At 26.5% G+C, this 25067-nt stretch overlaps 1 protein-coding gene across 2 annotated transcripts; it reads left to right on the top strand.

The window, feature by feature from the left end:
• Positions 1–864: 864 nt before the first annotated feature.
• On the top strand, positions 865–24863 carry LOC112682781. Of its 2 annotated transcripts, none has more exons than XM_025553507.1 (9): positions 865–940; positions 17452–17698; positions 19027–19316; positions 20996–21208; positions 21273–21566; positions 21631–21855; positions 21967–22296; positions 22358–22570; positions 24091–24863. In XM_025553507.1, the coding sequence occupies exons 2-9, from the start codon at positions 17473–17475 to the stop codon at positions 24286–24288; spliced, it is 1989 nt and encodes a 662-aa protein (XP_025409292.1). In that variant the 5' UTR covers positions 865–940; positions 17452–17472; the 3' UTR covers positions 24289–24863. The 2 variants fall into 2 exon arrangements, with proteins under 2 accessions (XP_025409292.1, XP_025409293.1); XM_025553508.1 differs by having other exon boundaries at positions 877–930.
• The last annotated feature ends 204 nt before the right edge of the window (positions 24864–25067 follow it).

The raw sequence follows: 25067 nt of genomic DNA, 5'->3' as shown, positions 1-25067 counted from the left end.
CAAAGTTAAAGAAGGGGACTCTGTTTACTTTAAAGAAAATAGCGCCTTAAGATTTGCTAAGCATTATAATTATAATGTAATAATAGTAAGGGGATGTGAAAATTTCTGAAAATTAGTTGGGGTACTGCGTTCCCCTCAACTCAAGTACTGATATCTATGTATAGTATTACTATCCCTAAAATTATATGTAATAAGAGTCTGTGACATTTAGCGTAGTACAAAAAGTGAAATTTTGTATTTATAAAGTTAACTTTATTTACTTCGAAATTTGAAAATATTAAACAATTATTTTTTTTATTTCAAAACGTTATTAAAAAATACAACAGAAAAGACACTAAGCGTTTCACTGGTAAGAACATTTATTTATATTTTTAAATTAATCAATCAAATATCCGTGTTATTTAAAAAATTAAATGCATTATTTATTGGGACTAAAAAAACGTCCACACTACAAACCATAATCTCATTTACAAATAATGAAAAATTGGTTTTGTCCTTTTTAAAAAGAAATCACCTTTCCGAATGGTAGTCCCGTCTTCATATGTTTACGTCACTGAACAATAGCTATAAGCCAACAAATTAACTAACGTTTATTGAAAATGTTAGCCGTGGAAAAAATTTAAAATATACGGCCTCCTTTTATTTGTTATACGAACATGTCGTATGCTCGTACATATCGCGTAACCAAACGTGAATACGTGTTCAGGCTAAAAGAGTTAATACTTCTACGGCGTCACGGGCGACCGCCGAGTGGATTTTTCGTTGTTTGGTTTTCGCGTCGCGTTTGGTACACGCTGCGCGTCGCATCGCGTACAACAGGCGTAATATTATCGAAGTTCGGACGCGAGGGCAGTACGCGTTTGACGGTTGTGCCGGCTCCTGCGGTGAAAGTAGTTCAAATCTACTCGGCTGCGAATCGTCCACTCGCACGTACGTGCAGGTAAAACGTTTTCTGAATTATTATTATTTCTCGGCCGTTGAACAACTTGTATCAACGTTATTGTATTATTGTGGTGTGAATATTGCACGACCGTTTAGTTGTATGATTTTTTCCCGTACGAAGGATTCTTAACCAAAACGTTCGACGTCGTTTGGATGCACTAGACGCTTCGTAAATATTATATTATTCGTGTTTGTCGATTACATACTATGTTATATAGGTACCTACGTTTACATTATGTTTATTTTTTGTCTCGAGACGATTCGTACGTTCCGTTAGATATTTCTTAACAGTTCAATAATGTTTGTTAAGACACCTCGAGGTAATATATAACATTTACTGTACGATATCGCGATCTAAGTATTAATATGCAGTAAGTAAACGCTGTGAATAACCTCGTCGAACCGGACGCGAAGATGCTTCGTATAAAATGAATTTTCCGCGGTACGTCATATGTAGTAATTACGCTATATGCCAAAAGTGGCTTGTAAGCATTTACTACCGCGGCGGTGCCCCGGTTTTATGTACGTTTTGGTTAAATAAATTAAAATTCAGTAGGCATACCAGTATATTTATAAATATATTTGGCGATACATAATTTACGTTTTAGCGTTAAAGTAGTTTTTATGTGATACGAAGGACCCCAAACAATTTTTTCGGGGTAGGTGTGATGGTTTAAATTATACTGCCCCGCTAAGATGTAAATGTTCAAACCGTCTCTGTTATATGCATGCATACTACACAGGTGTATATTTATTTATATATAAACAGTACTGAATCTAAGACATTTTACGCCCAGGGCTAATAAAAATGCAGTGTCTTTACATAGGTAAGGAATTTACGAGGTTTTTTCATGACTTTTTATTTTTCAAACATTTAAGAGCTCCTTTATACCATCAGCACATACCAAATTGCCTCCCCCCAGATTCGGTATTGAATAGTACTATAAACCATGTGTCCCGAATTCTTTTGACAGTCTCGTCGATTTGCGAAAGGTCAAAACCTTTTATAGAATGCTATTATTAGATTATTTTACAATCGCAATGTAATTTATGTTCTATACGTACACCTGTATAGTTTTAATCACAAATATATTAAATAATGTATCCGTTTGCAGGTATTAATTAAGGGATGGGATTATATAAATATTTCTATAATGATCATAAATTCAGATGTATAATTAAAATAACCCTTATATATTATTTTTAGTTATTTATTTTTAATTATACCATGTATCGAAATAATGTGCTTAATGTACACAACGAATGTTACACGAATTACATGCACGTATTATGTGTTCAATTATGCGTACATCAGTTTACCTACACTGCTCTGATCATGAATATCAATTGTATATAATATATAATTATCAACCGCAAACATATATATTATACAGAATAAAACTTTTTTTGAATCCGTGTTATCAGTCTTCACTGATATTTTTAAAACGGAGAAAACATTATTGTTTTAAACAATAGGGTTAAAAGTTTTATTCTCCTATCGAAATAAAACAATAAAAACATCACAAGTCCATTAAGAAAAGCTATATATATATATAATTAACTTTGCTATAGACTGCCTTTGTGGGTCACATGTACAGCAGTCTGGCCCAGTAATATTGATCTCGTTTCAGCATTGCCTCTCACGGTTACCTCTATATGGATGCTCGAGCTGAATGATAAATTAAAATCATTTTAGATTATAGTTATACTTATAAGCTGTAATAGTTTCAAACAGAATATTTTCCATACTTCAACAGGTATAAAAAAATAATTAATAATAATTAATATTTATCCCTCGGAAATGGGAACACACAACCCGAAACTAATTTTTCACCAAACTTCTCACTATGGAAATTATTTATAAAAAAATACCTTGCATTTCTTCTCCCATTTTACGCACATATATACACGTTTTAAATGATAATGTCTAGTAAGATATTCTCATTAATTTTGTTTTGTCGTGCACGAGTTCTTACAATCGCATTATAAGCCACAGATAGTGTTATTTAAGATCGATAAAAAAAATCAAAAGAATGTTTGGATTTGTGATACAGTAATGTATATTCTCCATTTGATTATCGATTTATTTTTTTACATGCTATGTATTGCGGCGCATGTGTATGTGTAAATTGTTCGCTATAACTATTGTAATCTATATTAATTTCAAACAATTTTTTTTCTTAATAATATAGTATTTGAATCTTTTTTAGCAGCAAATACTATCGTGTGCTTTATCCTTATAAATGTTATGTACACGAACTGATTATACGCGTAATATAAATATTTGCGTTTGCGTGTAAACACTGAAAATACTATTGACGCGAGACTATTTTATTATATTTGTTCGGTATACATACAGTCTCACTGAAACAATTTATTTGATGTAAAGTATATAAAATATAGATACATATTGTATGGTTATATATTGTGTGATTATAAATGAGCTGTTTTAGAGTATCCGGGTTTTATTTTCTAAAAAATTATCAGAGAAAACATTTAATAATAATTAAAAACAATAAAAAAATATTCAATTTAATTATGATACCTAATGGTAGGCATACGAAAATGTATGATCCACAGTGCTTCTGGCAGCGACCCGGGACACGTTATAAAATATTTTACAAATATACACTCGGAAGAATGAACGGTTGACCTGGTTGCCTTGAACGTTGTTCCGTGAAAAATCCACCCCCTCTGTATTGTAGATTTTATAGGTCACGCAGTTTCACCCGCAGCTCATCGCCGTTCACTGCAAAATATTTCAACACATTTTTAATCATATATACATAGTATTTAGTTATTGAATTAAATATCTTTGAAAAACACAAACCTCATTGAAAATATTGTTGTGATGGATTTGTTCGCAACAAATAAGCATGTTTTATTATTTTAGTATTTTGGGCAAACATTAAATTATTTCATACCCATATTATCTTATTTATTTTTCATATCAATTCTTTACCATTATTTATTGTGGTCGAATTGAATAAAACAAATTCACTACCCTGCGCTTCATGAGTTTCTAATTTTTATTTTTGTTAAATTATAATGTTATCATTTTTATATTTTATAATTTTATAATTGAAAAAAAATTGGTTGATTGCTGTGAATTCCTCGTGATGCTAAAAACGTGACTATCCCATTATTCGTATTGCTGATAAATTTATATAATATATTTAATCCACGATTAAAGGGTTTTTTATATACATTTGTAAGTATATATAGTATTATTATATTATCATTGTGTACATTTTATTATTTGTTTATCTATTATTTTATTATTTTTATATTTACCCACAAATTAATATACTATATTAGGGTTGTCATACGTCTCGTTAAAATATAATAAAATAAAAAGTTATTGTACATTGTTATGTACAAAGTACATTGCTACTCTACACGTATATAGAAAAAAACATATATCAGACTGTTATCGAATATTTCATTAAAATTAGTATTATATTTATGGCTGAACAGGATTTAAACTTCAAAGTTGAATTTCGAATTGAAATATAAAAGAAAATAACTTTTAATATAATACGATAAATAACTACAATACCATTGGATATTTTAATGTGTTTGTGACATACGTCGATTCAGCAGGATATTTTTTCATCAAGTTAAAAAGTAGAAATTTTCTTTTTAATATTAATCATATTATGTATTGGTCGTTAATCATAGATTTTTAAATGACAAATTTAGTTCGTTGAAATCATCACCTGAAATGTTCAAATAAACATGTACAGTTGTTATGGATATGATTCTAAAAACAACGCACAATTTAACAGAGAATTTAAATATATTTATATTATGTCATGAAATAAGTTGACACAACATTTTTTGTAATTAATTGATTCTACACATCTGATAACCAATGTGTGTTTGGTACAGATGTTACGAAATATGTGTTTTAAATATTTAAATGAAAAAACCTTACTTTTATCTATTTGATTTTAAAAAATCATACATTTTCTTCGTTATTTTATACAGAAATAGAACGTTTTTATAAATATTAACAAAAATATCTACAAATCAATATAATTGGCTCATATATTTTAATAAACGTTATATCTTATGTATGGTGTGGTTAGGGTGTGGCGAATGTTCTGGACGTTATGAATTAAATGTACCAAAAACATGACCAAAACATGTATGATGGAAAAGCAATTTGGATTTTATGTTATGTAAATTAAATATGTAGCAAAATACTTAACGAATCCCTAAAGCTTAGTTTCTAAATTGGCATGAAGTGGCTACAGATTATATCTTTTAATCATGGATATTAAAATTTATTAATATAGATTGATCATACAATCTATAATATCATAGACTCCGCAGAGACTAATTCGAAGGAATAAAATTATGTAGTAACATATATTATATTTATTAGGTGCTAGTATATCGAAAGAACAAAAGGAAAAAGAATGCCTAAAATGAAAAAATGGCCTAGATACGTTTTTGATTTTTATACTGATAAGTTATAATTAGAGTATTTTGATGAAAATGCATCTTTTTTCTGATGTTCCAACACATAGGTCCATAAAAAGAAAATGTGTTTCAAGTGATACTGATTATTTTAATGTAGTTTTTATTTTGCATTTTTTTTTTTGCATTTTATAACAAATTTAACTTTATATGCATTTTAAGCGAATATGTTGCTGTTTATACGGCATTTTTTCAAGTTTTTAGAGCATTTTTCAGAATTTACTTATACATTCTAAAATATTAGAGTATTTGATCATGCGTTTCGACATTTGTTCGCTTAAAACTTGCACGTTTAGCATGTAATTTGCTAAATTGATAAACTAATAAATACGAGCATATTGATCCATGTACTAATTTTATCAAAAAAAGAATAAAATTAAAATTAAAAATAATTGGAAGAAATTTTTCTATTTACAAAATACCAATGGCTATCAAAATAGCAAATTATGAAATTAATTTAATTTAATTAAAGTGAAACAAAATATAAATATTAAAGAAATAAGTATTTATTTTGTTATTATGTTAAATAAATATAATTAAATATGTTTAGGTAACATGATTATTAAATATAATTTTTAAACTATAATAAGTACATTTTTATAGTGTATTTTTTATGGTTCTTAATGCATTTTTGCATTTTCTTTGAAGCATTAGTTTGCTATTTTTTAGAACATTCATTCCTTGCTTTAGTTATAACTAGCGGTCGGATTTTAATGATTTTTCATATTTTTTTTCTAGTCTATGCAGTTAAATGGTAGTGAGATATCTTTACGATTCATAAAATACAGAATTCACAGAAAAAATTTATTTTGCATAAAAAAGCATATTAGGGGTTAGGGAATATTCAATACGTTAGAAAATATTTGAGAATATTTTATAAACATTATTTTTGAAGGTTTTATTTTTGTAAATATTTTTTTTGAAGAAAATAATTTATATTACCTATTATTTGTCTGCACATCCATGCACGTATCAACAATTTATTATTTTTAAAGAATATTTATAGCATATAATACTTTTTTTAAACGACATAAAAACATACAATTATAACTATACAAGAGCGTTTATTGGGAGAGGCAAAGGAGGATAATCCCCATGGATTTATCTATCTATTATACGTTTATACATTAAATATTATAATTTTTAATTTATATTAAATATATATTACATTTATTTTGTTAGCTAATCTTATATCTGATAAAAAAAAATTTACCACGGGAAACGAATTCTGGAAATCATACTCGTAGATACTAATTATTAGGGGTTTGATTTTAATGTTCATAAAAATAAAAAAATGTCCTTTTAAAATGCATTTGACATTATATTTATTATAAATATCATTATTTCCTTATTTAATAGTTTAAAATTATGTAGGTAGGTACGTTTATTATTTATTAATGTACAAACATAAAAAATAGGAGTAAAAAATTTTATTTCACAAACCACATTTGTATTACACTGTACAGTGAGAATTTCTTTAATATTTTGAAATTAAAATGATTGGTGGTTTTCTGCCAACAAGTTTTTATAAATTGAAAATGACCAATTTGAGCCTAACTCAATGACAATTTTATTTAAGGCATCTTCATTTTTATTTCATTTGTACAAAAATAAAATACAAGCGTTTCTAAAATATGCAGTATGTGAAACGCACCTGAGTACTTTCGATGTAATATGCAACATGACTGAATACTATGCGACAATTGGCCATACGTACCACCGGTATAATATTGCTAGATAAGAGAATACTCCAACAAAGTTTGTATATAATTAAATTGGTTAATAGATTGGTGTGACATAAAGAAATATTTCAGTCTTGTCTAATTTAAAAGCAGATTATCTGATGTTATGTGGTTCAAAATGAAAATGATTTTACTATGTAATATAATATTTATTACAATGAAATAAATTGTTCTAGTCATAATAACAGGAATATTTCAATAATGTCTTAAAAAATAAAAAAATGCATTAAAAACGTCAAAAAGTCCTAAAAAGTATGAAATCCTCTAAAAATGCAAAACATTTTCCAGAAAATTTCATGGTTATAACATGCAGTATTTGAAACACATTTGTAGCTTAGAAAGTATAGTGTAAGACGTTCCAAAATAAAGATGGAAATGCCTTGAAATCCGAGCCTAACTAATTGTAATCCTATTGATAACGATAACCGGAAGGCAGAGAGGCACCAAACACACGTGTCCCCCTGAATTTTTTATAATGGAGGCTAGTGGCGTAAATAGGTCATTGGAGGCCAAGGGTGGGTTTTATCACTAACCAAGGGAGGGGCTAATGGAGGTTTAAGAATTTAGTTAATTGGTTTTTTAAATCTGTATAAAATTTTAAATTACAGAATATGTTTTTGAGTCCCTCATAAGTAAGTCATTTTTTTCACAATAATGATAAAGTTTAAATAGTTACATTATTGGTATCAATTTTAATCTGAAACCATTTTAAAATATAGGTAAATACATATAATTAACAACAAAAGTGAGCTATTTATTTATAATAAGATACCATATTCATCAATGAACATTGACTATATTTTATTATAATTATTAATATATAATAATACTTTGCTTTGTAAAATAGATAGCTTAGTCCCAAGGGGGGCTAATGCCTCCTTAAACCCGCCCGTGTTGGAGGCCCGTATGCAAAGATTAATATGGGCCCTCCAAAAAAGTAAATAAGCAGTAATACAATATGATTTATCCTTATTAATGGTAAAGTTATATTTATTGTTTACATATTACTTACTTGTAAGCAAACTAGCAACATTTAATTATAAACTTATCACATTTTGTACTTTGTACATTTTTTTAGGTAGGTACAAAAAAATATTATAAAAGTATGATACGTTTATAAAATAATATTAAATTAAACAAAACCAAATATTACTCATGTTGTAATGATCACCACAAAATAAATTCATTCCATATTTATTACTAGGCTTAGGAACTTCTAGCATTCGCATACTTTTTTTAATTATTGTTAAATATAGTAGAGTGCGAAATAAATTCGTTTCTCGGTGCTATGATATCAGATCTAAAATTTGAATGTGCATATTTTTGAATATTTGATAGATTTTGCAGGAGAGTGCATATTTTAAAATTTTTATGCTTATTTTGCATATTTTGACAAATTTTTCAAATTTAAAATTAAAAACTATAGATACTTATTTCAACCGATCGAAAAAAAAATGTACTAAGAGGACTTAATGCTTCCAGTAATATGCTATCTGCAAATTACCTCTCCTATTTCGTTATATTTTTTGTGTAAGTATGAATAATACTATAAACCTGTATCGACCCGCTGTCAATAAAGATAATAGTCGATATAGAATAGATTATTTGTTTAGTGTTCAGTTCAGTCGATTATTATCCGTCGTCGTTTTTACGTCTCGCAACCACGCAACGTCGAATCATAGGTAAAACGGTCGTATGCGTATATTTTATATTATTGTATAATGCCGAAAGTACAACAGTCTACGAGTAGCCGACTACAAAGTTTTGTTTGGGAATTTAAAGATATATTTAAATCCGATGGACACGTTTTATATTGTGTACTATGTGGTTATTATTTTTTTTTTTAATGCGTATAAATGCATATTATTAGGCATGTACACCGGGGCGTGTTTTGGGTGTTCAAACACCTCCCGAAATGTTTTGGTTTTAGAATATTTGGTGAGTTATGCTCGATAACAATCTTAATATTAATTTTAAGGTTTTTATGACATTACTGTACAATGTACATACATTATTTCTTGGGCACAGAATTTTTCACTAAATATACATGCACTTATGCGCTTAAAAAAGAAGAAAAATTGTCTTAAAAATATGCACATTTATTTTACTTTTTTACACAAAATGTTCATTCGGACAAATATGCAAAGAGCTCTTAAATCTAAAAATTAAGAATTATTCAAAAATATGCATTTGAAATTGTTGATATGTTTTTCGTAATATCTTGAAATTAATTTTTATCTTACTTACCTACTCTCCCAGTATCCATAGCTACAAGTGAACGCTCGTTTTTTCTCTCCGTAGACTGAAAACGTATTTACGTAATAAAACAGGTGAAGAAAGGTTAAATGGATTAATATTGTTAAATGTACATAGAGACATAAAAGTTAATTGTGAAGATATTCTTAACATAATGGCTAAAACTTCACGAAAATTAGTTTTAGTTTTGTGATTTTTTTTAATATGATATATAATTTATATTCAAAAAAAGTAAAGTAAGTATATTATAAGTCTTTCATAGTAAAATTTCATTTGTTTATTGAAAAAAGTTCTGATTTTCAAAAACACCCCCCAAAACTTTTTTCTGCGTACGTTATTGCATATTTTAATGATTTTAGAAGCATATTTGTGTATTTTTTAGAGCTATAAGTCCCTAAGCCTATTTATTACACTAGAAACACTTATTTAATTACTTATTAAATAATTATTATTAATTTAATTACTTATTAAATTAAATACTTATTAAATTACTTATTAAATTTGTAATATACAAATTTTTATTATTGCATAATATTATATAACATAATTTTGTTTCAATTGAATAATTCTTCAAAAACTAATTATGAAGTATAAAAGATGCAACATTAATGAAATAAAAACGTTGGAACTATTAGAGAACATTTTTCTTTCTTGACTTTAAATTTTCAGAGTCGTTTATTATTTTGTCAATTTCAAGTTCAGAGGTTTTTTCTCTTTCAATATTGAGAATTGCAATATTTGTAAGTCTGTCTTCTGAAATTGAGTTTTTAAGATAATTTTTTATGAGCTTAAGCTTAGAAAAAGAACGTTCGGCAGAAGCGACTGTAACTGGAATAGACAGAAAAATTAAAAACAGCGTAAAAACGTCATGAAAAGATGATGCCAAGTAATGTTCGATTAAATAAACTGTTAGGTCTTAAATATTATGTAACACAGATGTTGATTTATTAAAATAAAGAAAATTTCTTTAACACAAAAATTAATTTGTTAAATCTGAACTTAACTCATTTTTATATTTTATGTGTAAATCGTAGGATGCTTGAATTATTTGTTCCTCTATTTTAGTAAGATTTATTGGTTTTAAAAAAGAAAACTTATCATTTATTGTTTTAAGACCTTTAAACCTTTCTTTAAGCTGAAACAATGCCGTATCCACAGTGGGATAAAATACTTAAACTCTAAAATTCTCCTCAGTTATAGAGTCTTCGGCACAATCAACTTCTTCGTGATACCTAACAGAAAATCTATCACGTTTACAATTGAAGTTGAAAGGTAATTTCTATGAAACAAATATTTTTGGCGTCTTCTACTATATTATTATAATTATCTCGTAAATTAGTTAAATCTTCAATGGCACTATCAAGTTGGACAACAGCAAGTTCTATGTTGAAATTCATTAACTGGAGAGTTTTAGATACTAAATTTAATGATCGTAATATTCGTTCCCAAAAACTTAAAATTAATACAAATTCGGCTGATTCAAGCTTCTTTTTCAAGGAACTACTTACATTTTTTTCATCAGATTTATGAGACGTAAGTAGAATATGAGTAAGTGCTTTGATTATGTCAAAATTCTGTTCCTTTAATGCAAATAAAGAGTCGTGACGTGCTTCCTATCGTGTTAGGTAAACTATCTTTAAGGTTTTCTTTTGTATTTATACTTCAACTTCTTTCCTTAAAGCTAGTAAAGTCCGTCTAGGTACACTTACACTAAAAAATTTGTAAACATCTTGAACTATATTAAAAAATGTCTGAACTTTACTAGAGTTTTTTGCCGAATCTGAGATCACTAAATTGAGGTTATGAGTTCAACAATGTACATAAACAGCGTTGGGACAATCAGATCGAATTAAAGTTTGAACACCTGAGTGCTGTCCGCTCATAACTGCTGCACCATCATACCCTTGCCCGAAATACTTATTGATACTAAGGAAGACCAAATGTCAATAATGTTTGACGTAAAAGATTTGCATAGTCAACAGCATGATGTTTATCAATTACAAAAAATCCCAAAAACGATTCTTTGATTTCAATTTTCTTGTTTTCATAGTTAAATAATACATAACATATAATAATACTCACTTGATCAACTTTTTCAATATCTCGAGTTGAATCCAATATTATTGAAAAACCACAAGACTTTCTAATGTCATCACAAATTATTTCAAGAACTTTATTAGCTAATATTTCAATTAACTCATTCTGAATTAATGAACTTAAGTACTTGATTTTGTGTTTAGGGTTACTCACTAGATTTAAAAGTGATTTAAAATTAATTAATTAATTAATTTAATTAAAATTAAAATTAATAGATTTAAAATTGGATTAAATTCCGTCAATAAATTAACAGTACGTAAAGAATTTCCTTCTGAACACTTTTCTAAAGATCCAATTTTTCCTCTATGCTCTCTTAAGGCAGTATTTCCCGCTTTTAATGATAATATGATTTTAATCAAACGTAGTAAAATATTTCTCCAAAATATAGCCTCTTTACTATATTGTATTTCTAATTTCTTATCTATCGTTCTATTTTCTATATGATCCGCATATTTGTTGATTCTAAGTGTTGAGTTGATATTTCATGACGTTGAATGCTTTGAGATAAATGTTTCCAATCATTGATTCCATTTATCTATTCAGACTTAAAAGAAGTACTTTTTCTATTAGTAAACAACCAACATGATTCACAGTAAGCTCTATCTAAAACTGAAGAATAGCATAACCAAGAACGAGATATTTTTGAACTAGACCGTACAAAAACAAAATATAAATTAAAAGAAAATTGTCTGCCATCATTATTTTTTGGAAATTCAATAACTGGCTTACATGGACCAAATTATATAATGTTTCTTTTAATGTCATTGTTTTCTACTTGTTCATTATCCTTTTTCTTTTTTCGTTTTTGGTGTCCACTCAAACATTTTTTATTATCGGACATTAGTATAATATTTTAGTATTGTTTTTAATAGCACGTTTATTATAAACTGTTACTACTATGTGTTAAAAAAAACATTAAATAATTTAATACTTAATAATTTAATAATAATAAAAATACGAATCATATAACATACCTAAACATAAAAAACAAGACACAAAGTTTCATTATAAGCACACTATACAGTGCTGAAGCTATGATATAACAGTATTGCTGTTGTCGGCATTATCATTATAAATTTTTCCCTTTTTATTTTTAGCCATTAGCCAATATAGAAATGCAATAACATAAAATAATATTTATAGTATATTAGTATAGTAGGTACTAATACAAGGTCCGTATTTCTTAGTATTTTTTTCAGATATCAAAATAATATACCTATTTTGTGAAATTTTTAATCGAATGACTATTATAGAAATAACCGATAGGGTAGGTATTGTAAGTTGGGCTGGGAGCGCTGGAGCCCCCTTAGGTGCTGAGACCCTTGGCGTTTGCCCACCTTGCCCACCCGCTTTTTACACCACTGATGGAAGCCCTAGTAACCATAGACCCACTACCTAGTTAATAGGCCCATGGTTATAACACAAATAAGCAAACAATCGGTTAGTCGTGGAAAAATGTATAAATAATAAAAATACATAAATTGAGTTATCAATACTAATGTTTAGCAAGTTAAGATTAAGAAATTAAAAATAATATAAATAAAGCATTTCATATTCGAAGGTTGTTAAAAGGTGACATTATTGTTATAAAAAATTGAATGATAAAACCACTTGATATATATATATATATATATCTTTATACTTTTATAGTTTTTTTATTGAATTGATTGCAAATATCAATCCATCAATAAAATAAAATCAATAATATTATAAAATTTTAGGACTCTCAAGACTTTTCAGAGTTAATTAAATATATATTACGGTATTTTATACGAAAATAATTTTAGTAATAACTATGAAGTCAAATTATGTTTAACTATTATCAATAAGTAATACTATTATTTAAAGATATATTATAATATAAGTCTTTTTAAATTTGTTTTTAAACAATCATGATTTGTTGAAATGTCTTATACCTACATTAATATATTAGATTTATTGTATTACTTTGTCATCATTGCACGGCAATGGTGTATTGGTAAATATAATTATAAGTATAAAAAAAAATGAATTCTAAAAAAATGTTCTCACTTCATATGACAATTTTTTTCCCTATGTTGGAATAAATTAAATTAATCCTTTACATGTTTATAACTTCTAATAAGACTATAAAATATAACAGCATAAGATATACATTGCCGCGCGTTATAAATTGCATGAATGTCTATGCTTCACATTCTATTTAATAACATCTATTTCTTAAATTATCATTTAGTAAATTTAACTTTAATACATTAAACATAGCGTACACTGTAATCTTCAAATGATAAATATTTAATTCAAACTTAATAGTTCATAACAATTGTTTCAACTATTGCATTTTTTTTTTTTTTTTTGTTTTTGAGTAATTTTAGAAGTGTATACTTGTAAAATAATATTTTACATTAGGTATACGGCGAACATCGAAAATCTGCTGACTGGTATACAACATAAACCTGCCTATACCAATTCACCTCTGTTGTTCCGTTAATTAAAAATGTTCTTCCTATTCACACTTTTTTTATACTTTCTAATAATTATTATTTTAGGTTTAATTTTTAAATATGTTTTCAGTAACTTACAATAGTTTATTATGTGTGTATAGGGTTGTAAATTTGAAATATTTCATAATTGAAAATTTCATGCTTTATGAAATATTGAAAATTTTTTTTTTTACGTTTGAGATAGTGACTGTCAAATGTAATTTAATCAGTTGATATTGTATGATATTGTATGATATCGTTTCAGTACAATCTTGGCTTTCCCATTTAACGAGGTATAGTCTTATCAGCTGCCTATAAATAGGTAACGACCACAGATATGTTTAGTATTAATATATTTATGTAGTAATGACAAAACCGGCGCATTATTATTGATAGCAGCTATTTTTATGATTCGTCTAATAAGTAATAGTTCTAATCGCCTGTGATTTATTTACATGTTACTAGTCAAGTTTTCTGAAGTGTCTTCAGCAATCTAAATTTTAATTTCTATATTTTCAATAGTATAGTATTTAAAAAATGTATATCTACCTAATAGCTAATTATTATGATTTTATATTTTATACTGATAAGTCATTTGTTTAACTATGCAAAGGAGCTAATTTTTATTTTTTATTAAATTAGATTTATTTAATTACATTATATTTATTAACTTTTATACATACATATATATTTATTTTATTTATTATTTGTATATAAATACAATTCAATATTGTACTCCAATATTGAATTGTAATTTTCATCTTTCTGTAAAAACATTTCCAGATGCTGGTATAATATTGTGTGTTTCACAATATTAACAATAAAATTTATAAATATGTGCTTAACTTTTAAACTCATTAGGTACCGATATATTTTTTGATGAGAAACTTCTGAAATAATGTGATAGCTGATGAGTAATGGGACTACTGGCAACTTATTTATAAATTCATCTATATTTTGTAAAATTTCTTCAGGTGTTTCAATGACTATTGATCTCTTACCTCTTAAATCAATATTTATAAATTATAATAACTATAAACTAATATAGTGTTAATTGTTAATTTATATAAATTAGTTTTTATTTCTGTTAAGTACAATTAATAATACAAAAAGTATTCCATAAAAAATAAAACATAAAGCATCATATTTTTACTGAAATGAAACAAAATTTTTATTTTTCACTCAAATTATATATTTCATGAAATTTTACAACCCTATGTGTGTACCAAAACATTTAATTTAATGATTTAATACATTTTAATCTCATTTTAATATGTATTTATTTATTATATGATAGTCAAATGGATTCATAAGCAATAATTATTTACTATTCAATATTTACAAATACAAATTGTTTAGTAGTATACTATTCTTAGTTTCCCACGTTCGGAATATAATTCATAGTAGATAAAGATTATTACTAATGAATTTATACTAATGAATTCGAATAAATTTACTTATGTATATCATTGGTTATTGGCATAGTGTCAAAGTATATTTTTAAGTAATATTAATAGGTTATCAATAAAAAAATATTGAACAAACAAGAATATTTAAAGCAATTTTTTAAATAACTTTTATATTTATTTAGTCAAATAATTATCATAGTTTTACTTATACCTATAAGAATTACATTTCTGATCTAAGAGATTTATTTATTTATTTATTTTTTTTTTTTTTTGACGAGTTTAATTATAACAAATAGCTGTTCGAATTTTTATAAAACATTGGAGAAGAGAAAAAATTCTCAATATTTATGATGTATATAAAAAATATTTTCTTGAGGTACATTTATTTTATGTTTTCAATCACAGATCTTATTTTAAAATTATACAAGTAAAAAAATAAGTTTATATTTTGAAAAAAAATTCATTGCTTCTTTATACCAAACTGAAATAAATAAACCAATTAGGTCACAGGCCAAAAAGTAAGATCCTGGACCAAATTATTAGAATACTGATTTCAAATTCGATTACACCCATATGACACCGCAGCTTTTGTTGTCTTTTATAATTAGTTATTATTAGGAGTAATAATATTGCTACTTTAAGAAAAAAAATATGAAAATCACTTAAGCTAATGTAAACTATTACAATAGTATTTAATTTATTTATTTTTTAAATATTGAATTGCATTTTATAGTAATAGGTGTAGGTGTGGTTTGCATTTGCAGAACGCCCCTTCTATCGATTGTCTACTATAGCTATACTTAAGTGTTTATACTATACTTTATACTGTAGTGTACAGGCGCGCCAGTAATTTCATTAGGGAGGTGCATCATGCATATTATATACACTGATTTCTAAATAATGCTTAAATTATTTAAGTTAAATACGTAGGAATATGTTTTTAAATTGTGTGATGGCACAAAATTCTTTTTGTTTTTTTCAACGGCTACAAAGTAATGCAGGCTGCTAGAAAATTCGATACTGATAGTAATATTTTCTATACTAAATTTTTAAATTTTATTTTTTTTTTAAGTCCAGGGGTTACAAGCGCCTATGCTATAGCGTGTAACAGTGATGTAGCGGTGTGGGTAATCGAGAGAAGGCTTCCTCTCAGTTTTTTTTTTTTGGGGGGGGGGGGGTAGATGGGTATCGACAAAATATACTTGCCTCTGAAAATTTTTGAGTTTGCCACGCCACTGGCGTTTAGCTATAGAAACAGTGTGTTACAATCAATTTTTCCTAAAAAAGATTTATTGTATAATGGCGGTTGTAAAAATGACTGTATCAGAAAAATTATCTTCAAATTTTTGAAAATCATTCCCGGTTAAATTATTATTACTTATCAGTTAATTCACTGCGAACTCGGCTACGAAGTATGTTACAACTTGGTAAATAATATTGTATGACTTGGAGACATCAGTTTTATCGTCAAAAATAGTATACAATAATTAAAAGTTTGTGAAACATACGAGCACATACTTTTATTAGTATAAACAGTATAACCACGGAAATATAGGCGTACCTCGTGTATACACACACGCATATATATATATATATATATATATATATATATATATATGCACGAATTAATGCGATATTTATAAGCTCAACATTTTATAATCGACTCGAATATATATATATTGTATACATCACTGGCTTTATACCTTACGATATAAAAAACCCATCCACATTGAAACAGAACATGCATTATACAAACATATACGGAGGAGCTAATATATGCGTTCGTCTATTCGTACTCTGCTCAATAGTGATCACGTTTCTCAAAGGGAGTGTTCTGCACATTTTGGAAACTACTACGTTAGTATATTATGTTGTTTTATAGCTAATGTTTTAACTAGACGTAAACATAAGCATAAACGCGTTTCAGAATTGTTTGATTTGATCATTTAAACGTATACTTTGTATATTCCGTCTACATTTGATGGATCTATATTAATAATATTAAACATATATTTAACATCGATTTTATAATAATTTTCGTTTTTATTTTGGTTTAAGGGAATACAATTATTACTATCCATGTACTATAATCAATTACGACAGAATAGTAGACACAAACAAATTCCTATAAGAATATCATTTAAAAGATATTCAAAAATATGGAGACTGATTTGTGCAACTCTTATGAAAACTATAAATTTCACCATCAGCTTACCAGTAGTTATCCTGTTATTCCTTGTCATACCTATCACCCTTGTGTTCAAATGGATAGTATCTATGGCTCATCGAATTGTTTGTCTAGGAGGTAAGTAAAATAAATTCCAATGTCAATGACATTTTAATTTTAACCTATTACTATTTTTTTCGAATATAACATTCAAATAAATGCATAAGCGTAAGATATAGTTTTATCAATATTTTAGAGTAGAAAAAATAATTTCGACAGTGTTTTATATAAACAAGTTAATACACGTAAAATTGAATTATGATTAGATTTATTATATCATGGTATTGGCATTTAAAAACGTTATCCACATGGAATTACCATGAAACTTCCAGGGAAATCACTTTCCAGAATTCACTCATCGTTCATGCACATGATGTATTATTTAATAACTACAGAAGAATATGAATACTTGAAGGACTAAGTTTTTATTTATTTTCAACGTTTCAGCATATGGCGTTATCTCATATTATTTGTGTTCGGCCAATAGTTAATAGAGCTGATTTTAATTTCGATAACAAGTATTTCAAATTCAAATTTAAATAGGCAAGGAGTGTAAGGCTAATTTATAATATTCTGATTGTCAATAAGAAATTAATGGCATTGCTTTAATTCAAATATTTAATTATTCATAGGTGCCAACTTAGATTCATGGTATAAACGCTACTACAACATTGGTTTATTAATATTTTTTTTTTTTTATTTTGATAAATAAGTATTAATAATTTTTCTGTCAATAGACAGTGTTATACAGATTGCTACATTAAAAAAAAACTTTTATTAAATGAAAACCATAAAAATGTCATGTATTTGTACAGTGATTCTATATTAAAATATACTCAATTAATTATTATAATAAGCAAATACATATACAACAAAAAGTTAAAATGCCAATTCATTATTTCGTTTAAATCTTGTTTAAAAATTAGTTATAAATGGTATTGTTCGTGGAATATTATAGCTAAGCTATTTCTTATGATAATAAGAGTTCACGTTTCTCGACAACACGTATATCTAAAAATAAGAAACATACATTTTACAATTTTATCTCTTTTCTTATATCTTCGTTAGTATAAAAATATAATTGTTATTATTATATAATATATAATAACGAATTCACAATAAATAACTGACCAACATAAATTTTATTATTCTTTGAAAAAGGTCTAATTTTTATTAATTAATATGATGATTAATATTTTTTTTTTTTGTTTAATTTAATATGTAATTGGTATGGCAAAAATATAAAATTCAATTTAATTGGAAGTTGTGAATTTAATGAAACTACATTCCTAAACATATAATTAAAATACATACAATTAGCATAAGTTCACTTGTTATTCGCATATGATTAGATTAATTATTGTGTTCGAATAAATAATTGAAAAATGTATTTATTTTTTTATTAGTTTTAGGAAATGTTATGACTAACAATGAAATCCGTTGGTTGGGTGATTCTTGGCAACATTCTACCGTGTTTGCCATTTTTATCTTAGACTCTGAAATTGAATTGCGATATTTACAACAGCTCATCATTAATAAAGTACTGCCACAATGTCCACGGTTAACTGAAAAACCAGTGGTGTTGACAAACTTATTTGGAAACTCTTATTGTTGGATGTCCGATCACAATTCATTTGATATTAATCAACATGTTTTTAAATTATGTGATGACCCGATGGAGAAACACGAGCTCCAAGTAATTATTATTATTATAATTATTAATAAATTTAATTTAAATACAAAAAGTGTACTAGTATCTATGTAATATGTACATTTTTGCGAATTTATCCTGCAATTTTTGACTTAAATGTGAGAAATACTATATATAATAAATCAGGACACTGAAAAAAAATTATTATTAATATGTAATTTAACGGTTCTATGAAATTGGTATATACGTTAATACATATATAAATTTATTTATTTTGGAAAGTTTTTTTTGTTTAATTCATTAAAGATTTTAAAATTTGTTTGAATATTTGTAAGAATTGAATTGCACAAACAATTAGTTTGCGATTATTTAGAAGATTACCGAGAATTTTAAATTTAATTTTATCATGGCATAAACTATGAAGGATTTGATAAAACTTGAAATTACTTTTTTCTGGAATTACTATTAAAAAAAAAAAAAAACATTACTTTTAAACAGTATTTTACGTATATTTTCATTTATATTGTATTGCTATTTGCCCTTTGGAGTTCGGATGTGTCAATGTTATGTTACAATAACATCGTTTAATATGATTAAATATTATTTTTGAATATCTTCGTTTGGAATTATAAATGGTCATCACTCATTAGTTTCTTTCGAGTGTACCGCTAAAATTTAAATAATCTGAGTTCACTGTTTGTTGGTGTCTATATAGTTTTTTACTGCATACTATGTATATTAATGGTACATCAATTATTATTGATATTATCATATTTGATAATAACGTGAATTTTAATTTTTCTATAACCTTATAGTTAAGATATCATTTGGGAAAACAATTATGCTTTTTACACTAATATAATTCAATAACGTCTTTTTACATTTAAATGAGTACTAGAAAATCAATTATGAAATTAAAATTAAACTATGAAAAATAATAATAGGCCTAACCTAACCTACTACTCAAGTTAATATAATTAAAAATTTCAAAGTGAATAGTGCACACAACAATTACACTGTTCTTTGAAGTGATTTCTTTAACTTTTAATTAAACATGCACTAAATGCAGGCGCCTTTTCAGGACATTTTTATGGGGAGGGAAGAGTTTAGTAAATATAAACTTACTATTTGTAAAAATATATTGTGAAGAAAATACAACATATTAAACATTATTAATACAATACATAATATATATTATATTCGAATTTCCAGGGTTAAAATAATTATCACTTAATTACAATAGTATATCAATTTTTCTTTTTCTTTTGCCAATTCATCCAACATTTCTTTTAGATTAACTTCAATTGTCCTGTTAATATTTAGCGATTTCATATTATTATTATTTATTAACGCCCATATTGGCAAAGAGTATACATAAATGATACTTACTATTAATTAACTATTAATTAGTTAATTTACTATCTCAGGTTCATGGTGTGGGGGGGGTTTAACCCTCCATGGATATGCCACTGACTAGATGTAATGACATGGAAAAACACGTCTGTAAAAAAAAAAAAAAAACAGTAGTTACAATATCTGATAGCAATGTAGATAATACAGAGGTATAGGTTTTTAATGTGTGAATAATTTATAGTTTGATATATTAATATCAACAAACGATTTTTATGCATCTTTACAGAAACATGTGTTAAACATTCCTATTTTCTGTGCTAAAATTATTCTCCTTGTTTAATAGATTATTTTACTACATATTCAATTTATAGAAATATATTGGACAATTAGTTTCTGGAGGCTTATCAATAGAGAAACCCCCTTGGGAATTACATTTATTATCTCAAAATGATGAATTAATGCCTGGAAAACGAGATGCAGTAGTTGTATTCTTAGCTCACAGGTGTTTAGCAGATTGGATTTCATTGGCTAAGTTGTTGTGTACTTGTTTGTCAGATACAAAACCGTACTACCATACTACAGAAGTAAAAATAAAATGTGATCTACACAGAAATGTTAGATAATTTAAACGAACGTTGTTTATTTCAGAACCCGACCAAAATGCGATATTGGACGAGTGTAGCGAGAACCGTGATGACCGGTCCTGCAGAATTGTTATGGAAAATGATTACCCCGGCCAAGGAAAATAATTTGGTGACGCCATTTCCTTTGTCTTTAAATTATAACATAAGTTGGTCATGTTTTCAAGGGGCTCTATCAAAAGTAAACCGAATTAATGAAGTTACTAAAACTCCAAACAGTTACGTGGTCTTGTCTGCTGTTGCCGGCTCATTGCACGTAATGATGAAGTTAATTGGATTACAACAATTGAATAACATGAATGTAATATAAACCTTGCCAGTCAAATTTATGCTTTGATTTGAAACGTGTTTATTTATTATTAAAGATTGTGTATCCGGTGCAAACTGGGAACACCGACCACTCGTCTCCTGTCCTTCTTCGTTTACCAATAGATATCGAAGGCGCCATTCCAAGATTATGGTGTACCAAAAGCGCAATACAAAATATGTGTGAATCGGATCAAGTTTTATTACCAGCTATAGTTTCATTATTAATGTCACTGCATTCCTCGGGCACCAGAACCCTGTTATCTGAACTAACAGACAATTTGGTATAAAGATAAAATATAATACCTATATAATACAACATTTACAATATATACAAATTAAAGAATAAATGATGTATAGTATATAAATTACAAACATGTAAATTATACTTTCAGGCCTGTTTACAGTTTAGTTGGATATCTGGCCCAAGGTCGAGAATTATAATTAAAGGATCTCCATTGAAAACAGTTTATTCTGTACTGCCATCTCAAAAAACTATCGGTGTTTCAGTTTCAGTATTTACGTACACTGATGATATATTTATTAGTGTTACAGCAGATAGTACGATTGGCGAAGGATTTGGTGAAACTTTATTGCTCAACATAAAACAGCAAATTGACCAGATGTATGAATTATTACGATACAGAAGAGTACCGAAAGATTTAAAGAGTAGTATTATAGCATCAGCTCATTTTAAAGATTTATCGTCTGTAAATATCGAAGAGGTAAATTTCCAAGTAAAAATTACTTTTTATTGTTACTGTGAAAGACTAAAAACGTTTTTAGCTTATAGGGAAAATGAAAGGTATTCAATTACAACTCCAGATGGCTACAGAACGTGGGGTTTATAATGATGACGAAATAAGACACATCAATCAACTAAAAGGCGAGTATTCGATTTTATTTCGAGAATTGCGTAAAAGGAGACATATAAATAAAAGAAGCCGTGTTTTACAAAAAATTAACTTACTGAGATGTAAAAATTCATTGAAGTCAAAGGTAATATTTGTACTATAATTTTATTTATTTTTTATTTCATATTAATATGTTACTTACATTGTTGATATATTTATTTTGTACTTAAATTTAATATTTTTTTGTAGTTTTATTAAATAACAATACAAAACCCGAATATATATATATACATAAATATATATACGAGTGTATACATCACGTACACTTCATGAAATCGCTTATTTTCGAAGTGCACATCCACTTCATGAAATGTATCCATTTATTGAAACTGACATTTTTTTACACTATAAGGACAGTTTTTTATGAATGATTTCTTCGTGAAAATGATAAAATTAATATTATGCTCATTGTGAAATACTAGATTTTTAAGTACATTTTATGATTTTATATGAATTGAAACCGTATAAATGATAATTTTACTTCTTTATTTTGCTTAAATAATTTAGTTTCTTTTAAATTTTATTATTTATTATTTATTTATGATAAGCATTAGATTTTTATGAAATTATCTATGTAATTGACAATAATGTGGTAGAAATATAAAATTAAAATAAAAGTTGTTTGAAGTAAATCGTTTGCAATTTATGAATTGTATGAACTGATATTTCAGTCTATCAGCTAATAATTTAATACAAATTTATCAAATAATTAAAAACTATTGTACTTACATATAGTAAGTAGCCTATGTTTGTTAAAAATATATTGTCATATATCAGTTGTACTTTAGTAACTGAATAATAAATAATTTTATTTGACATGGAAAAATTATTTTTTTTTATGAAAAGTTACTAGAACATTACATAACAAAGCCGAAGAAAAAACCGTTGGGTAAAGAAGAACAAATACGGATATTACGGATATTGAAGCTTCTAAAACTTAGAATTTAACTAATTAAAAACATTTTAACTATAAAAAAAAAATATATATAATAAATTTGAATGTTTTTTTTTCTACATTTTTATGAAAACTCGTTGAGAGTAATTATTGAGGGTAATTTTTATTTGGTATTTACTTATCACATATGCAGTGTTAAAATTGCGGACCAAAAGTTTTTGCTATATAAACTCATAGAAAGTGACAAAAATATTAGGTAATATAAAAAATGTATCTATTTCTAAATTTTTGAATTCTGATTTTTGAAAAATGTAAGGTAATATTCTTATTGTTTAATCTGATATATCTATAATTAATTACTAAGTTAATAATTAAATGTATAGAAAAATTCGAAAAATGTTTTTGTGTGCAAATAAGTGGTAAAAAAGGTAACTCTGCGCGAATGAGTTGTAGCTGGTTAATTTTAAAAATTAAATACTTCACAATTTTGATGAAATTACTATTATCCACTTCACGATAAAGCCAAACAATTTTCCATATAGTATAGAAAAAAGTAAATTTCACTAAATGGATACGATTCATGAAGTGGACATTCACTTTATGAAATGAGCGATTTCACTAGGAGGATGTATATTTATACGAGTATATGATATAGAAAAAAATGTTTGTTAATTGCTTACAAAAAAAACAACGTTGATCGTTTATTTTAGTCAAGGCATCAAAATGAAGAAATTAAACCACTTCAGTCTACAAGAAGACTACAAGAAGCGACCAATATAATTATAGCACAGCCTGCTCAAGATTACCGTCCTAACCTTCATATTTGTAAGAGTGCCGTCTATGCTAAAGAAAATTTTTTGGGATTGCCAAAATTACCTACTAGAGAACAGCTACTTACTCATATCTAATTGCTAATTTTTTAATAAACCAAAAAAAATTACCGTGATTTTTTTTTAGTTTGAGCGGTATTTTATTAAAATTTATAGTTTTCTACTTAAAAATGTCTTTGAACGTTAGATCTAGATATAATAAACTACCATATATTCAATATATTCTGATGCTCACCAATAATTAAAATAATCCATGATACTACGAGACAATTTTTTAAGTGATTTCAAAATAATTTTTAAATTAATATGTAGTGGTATTTATGTATCTTAATATGATTTAGATACTAGGATTGTTTTTATTCTAATTTGATGCAATTAAACTAAGCTATCTTAGCGGATGATACATAATTTTATCGTTAAATTACATTCTATGACTTCCATTAGTAATTATTGTAATAGGGTACTAGGACCAATTAAAACGCGAATGCTCAGATCTTGAATTATTGTTATACTTAACACCAATAGTTAAATTTTATTAACAACTTTTACTATTAATCTATTTAAGTTTTTGATTAAACTTAGAGTTACTACAAAAGATATTTCAGTATGATTTGACATTTGAAATAATTTTTGTTCTACTCAATATTTTTATTTTTATTTTTAATAAATATCTTGATATCGCAACCTTTATAGTAGCCTACTTATTTGGAATTAAAATTTAAAAATTTTATTCTATCGTTTTAAGAAGAATACAAAAAACTATTTTGTACATTTGATTTTTTGAATATTGTAAAAGTTTATAAACTCAGTTGGCGTAGATTTTCTGCGATAATTATAAAATTTTGAACAAACTTGTA

Source organism: Sipha flava, unplaced genomic scaffold, assembly GCF_003268045.1.
Source record: "Sipha flava isolate LNK unplaced genomic scaffold, YSA_version1 210_pilon_pilon, whole genome shotgun sequence".
Lineage (NCBI taxonomy): Eukaryota > Metazoa > Arthropoda > Insecta > Hemiptera > Aphididae > Sipha > Sipha flava.
Note: the sequence above shows the minus strand (reverse complement) of the source record. Positions and strands in the feature narration are given on the sequence as shown.

What these genes read in the sequence shown, in the direction of transcription:
- LOC112682781 (XM_025553507.1), top strand. Translation starts at nt 17,473, where the DNA reads ATGTACTATAATCAATTACGACAGAATAGTAGACACAAACAAATTCCT. An exon ending in CGTACTACCATACTACAGAA is followed by an intron (nt 21,209 to 21,272) that starts GTAAAAATAAAA and finishes TGTTTATTTCAG; the next exon opens with AACCCGACCAAAATGCGATA. An exon ending in AAAATTCATTGAAGTCAAAG is followed by an intron (nt 22,571 to 24,090) that starts GTAATATTTGTA and finishes CGTTTATTTTAG; the next exon opens with TCAAGGCATCAAAATGAAGA.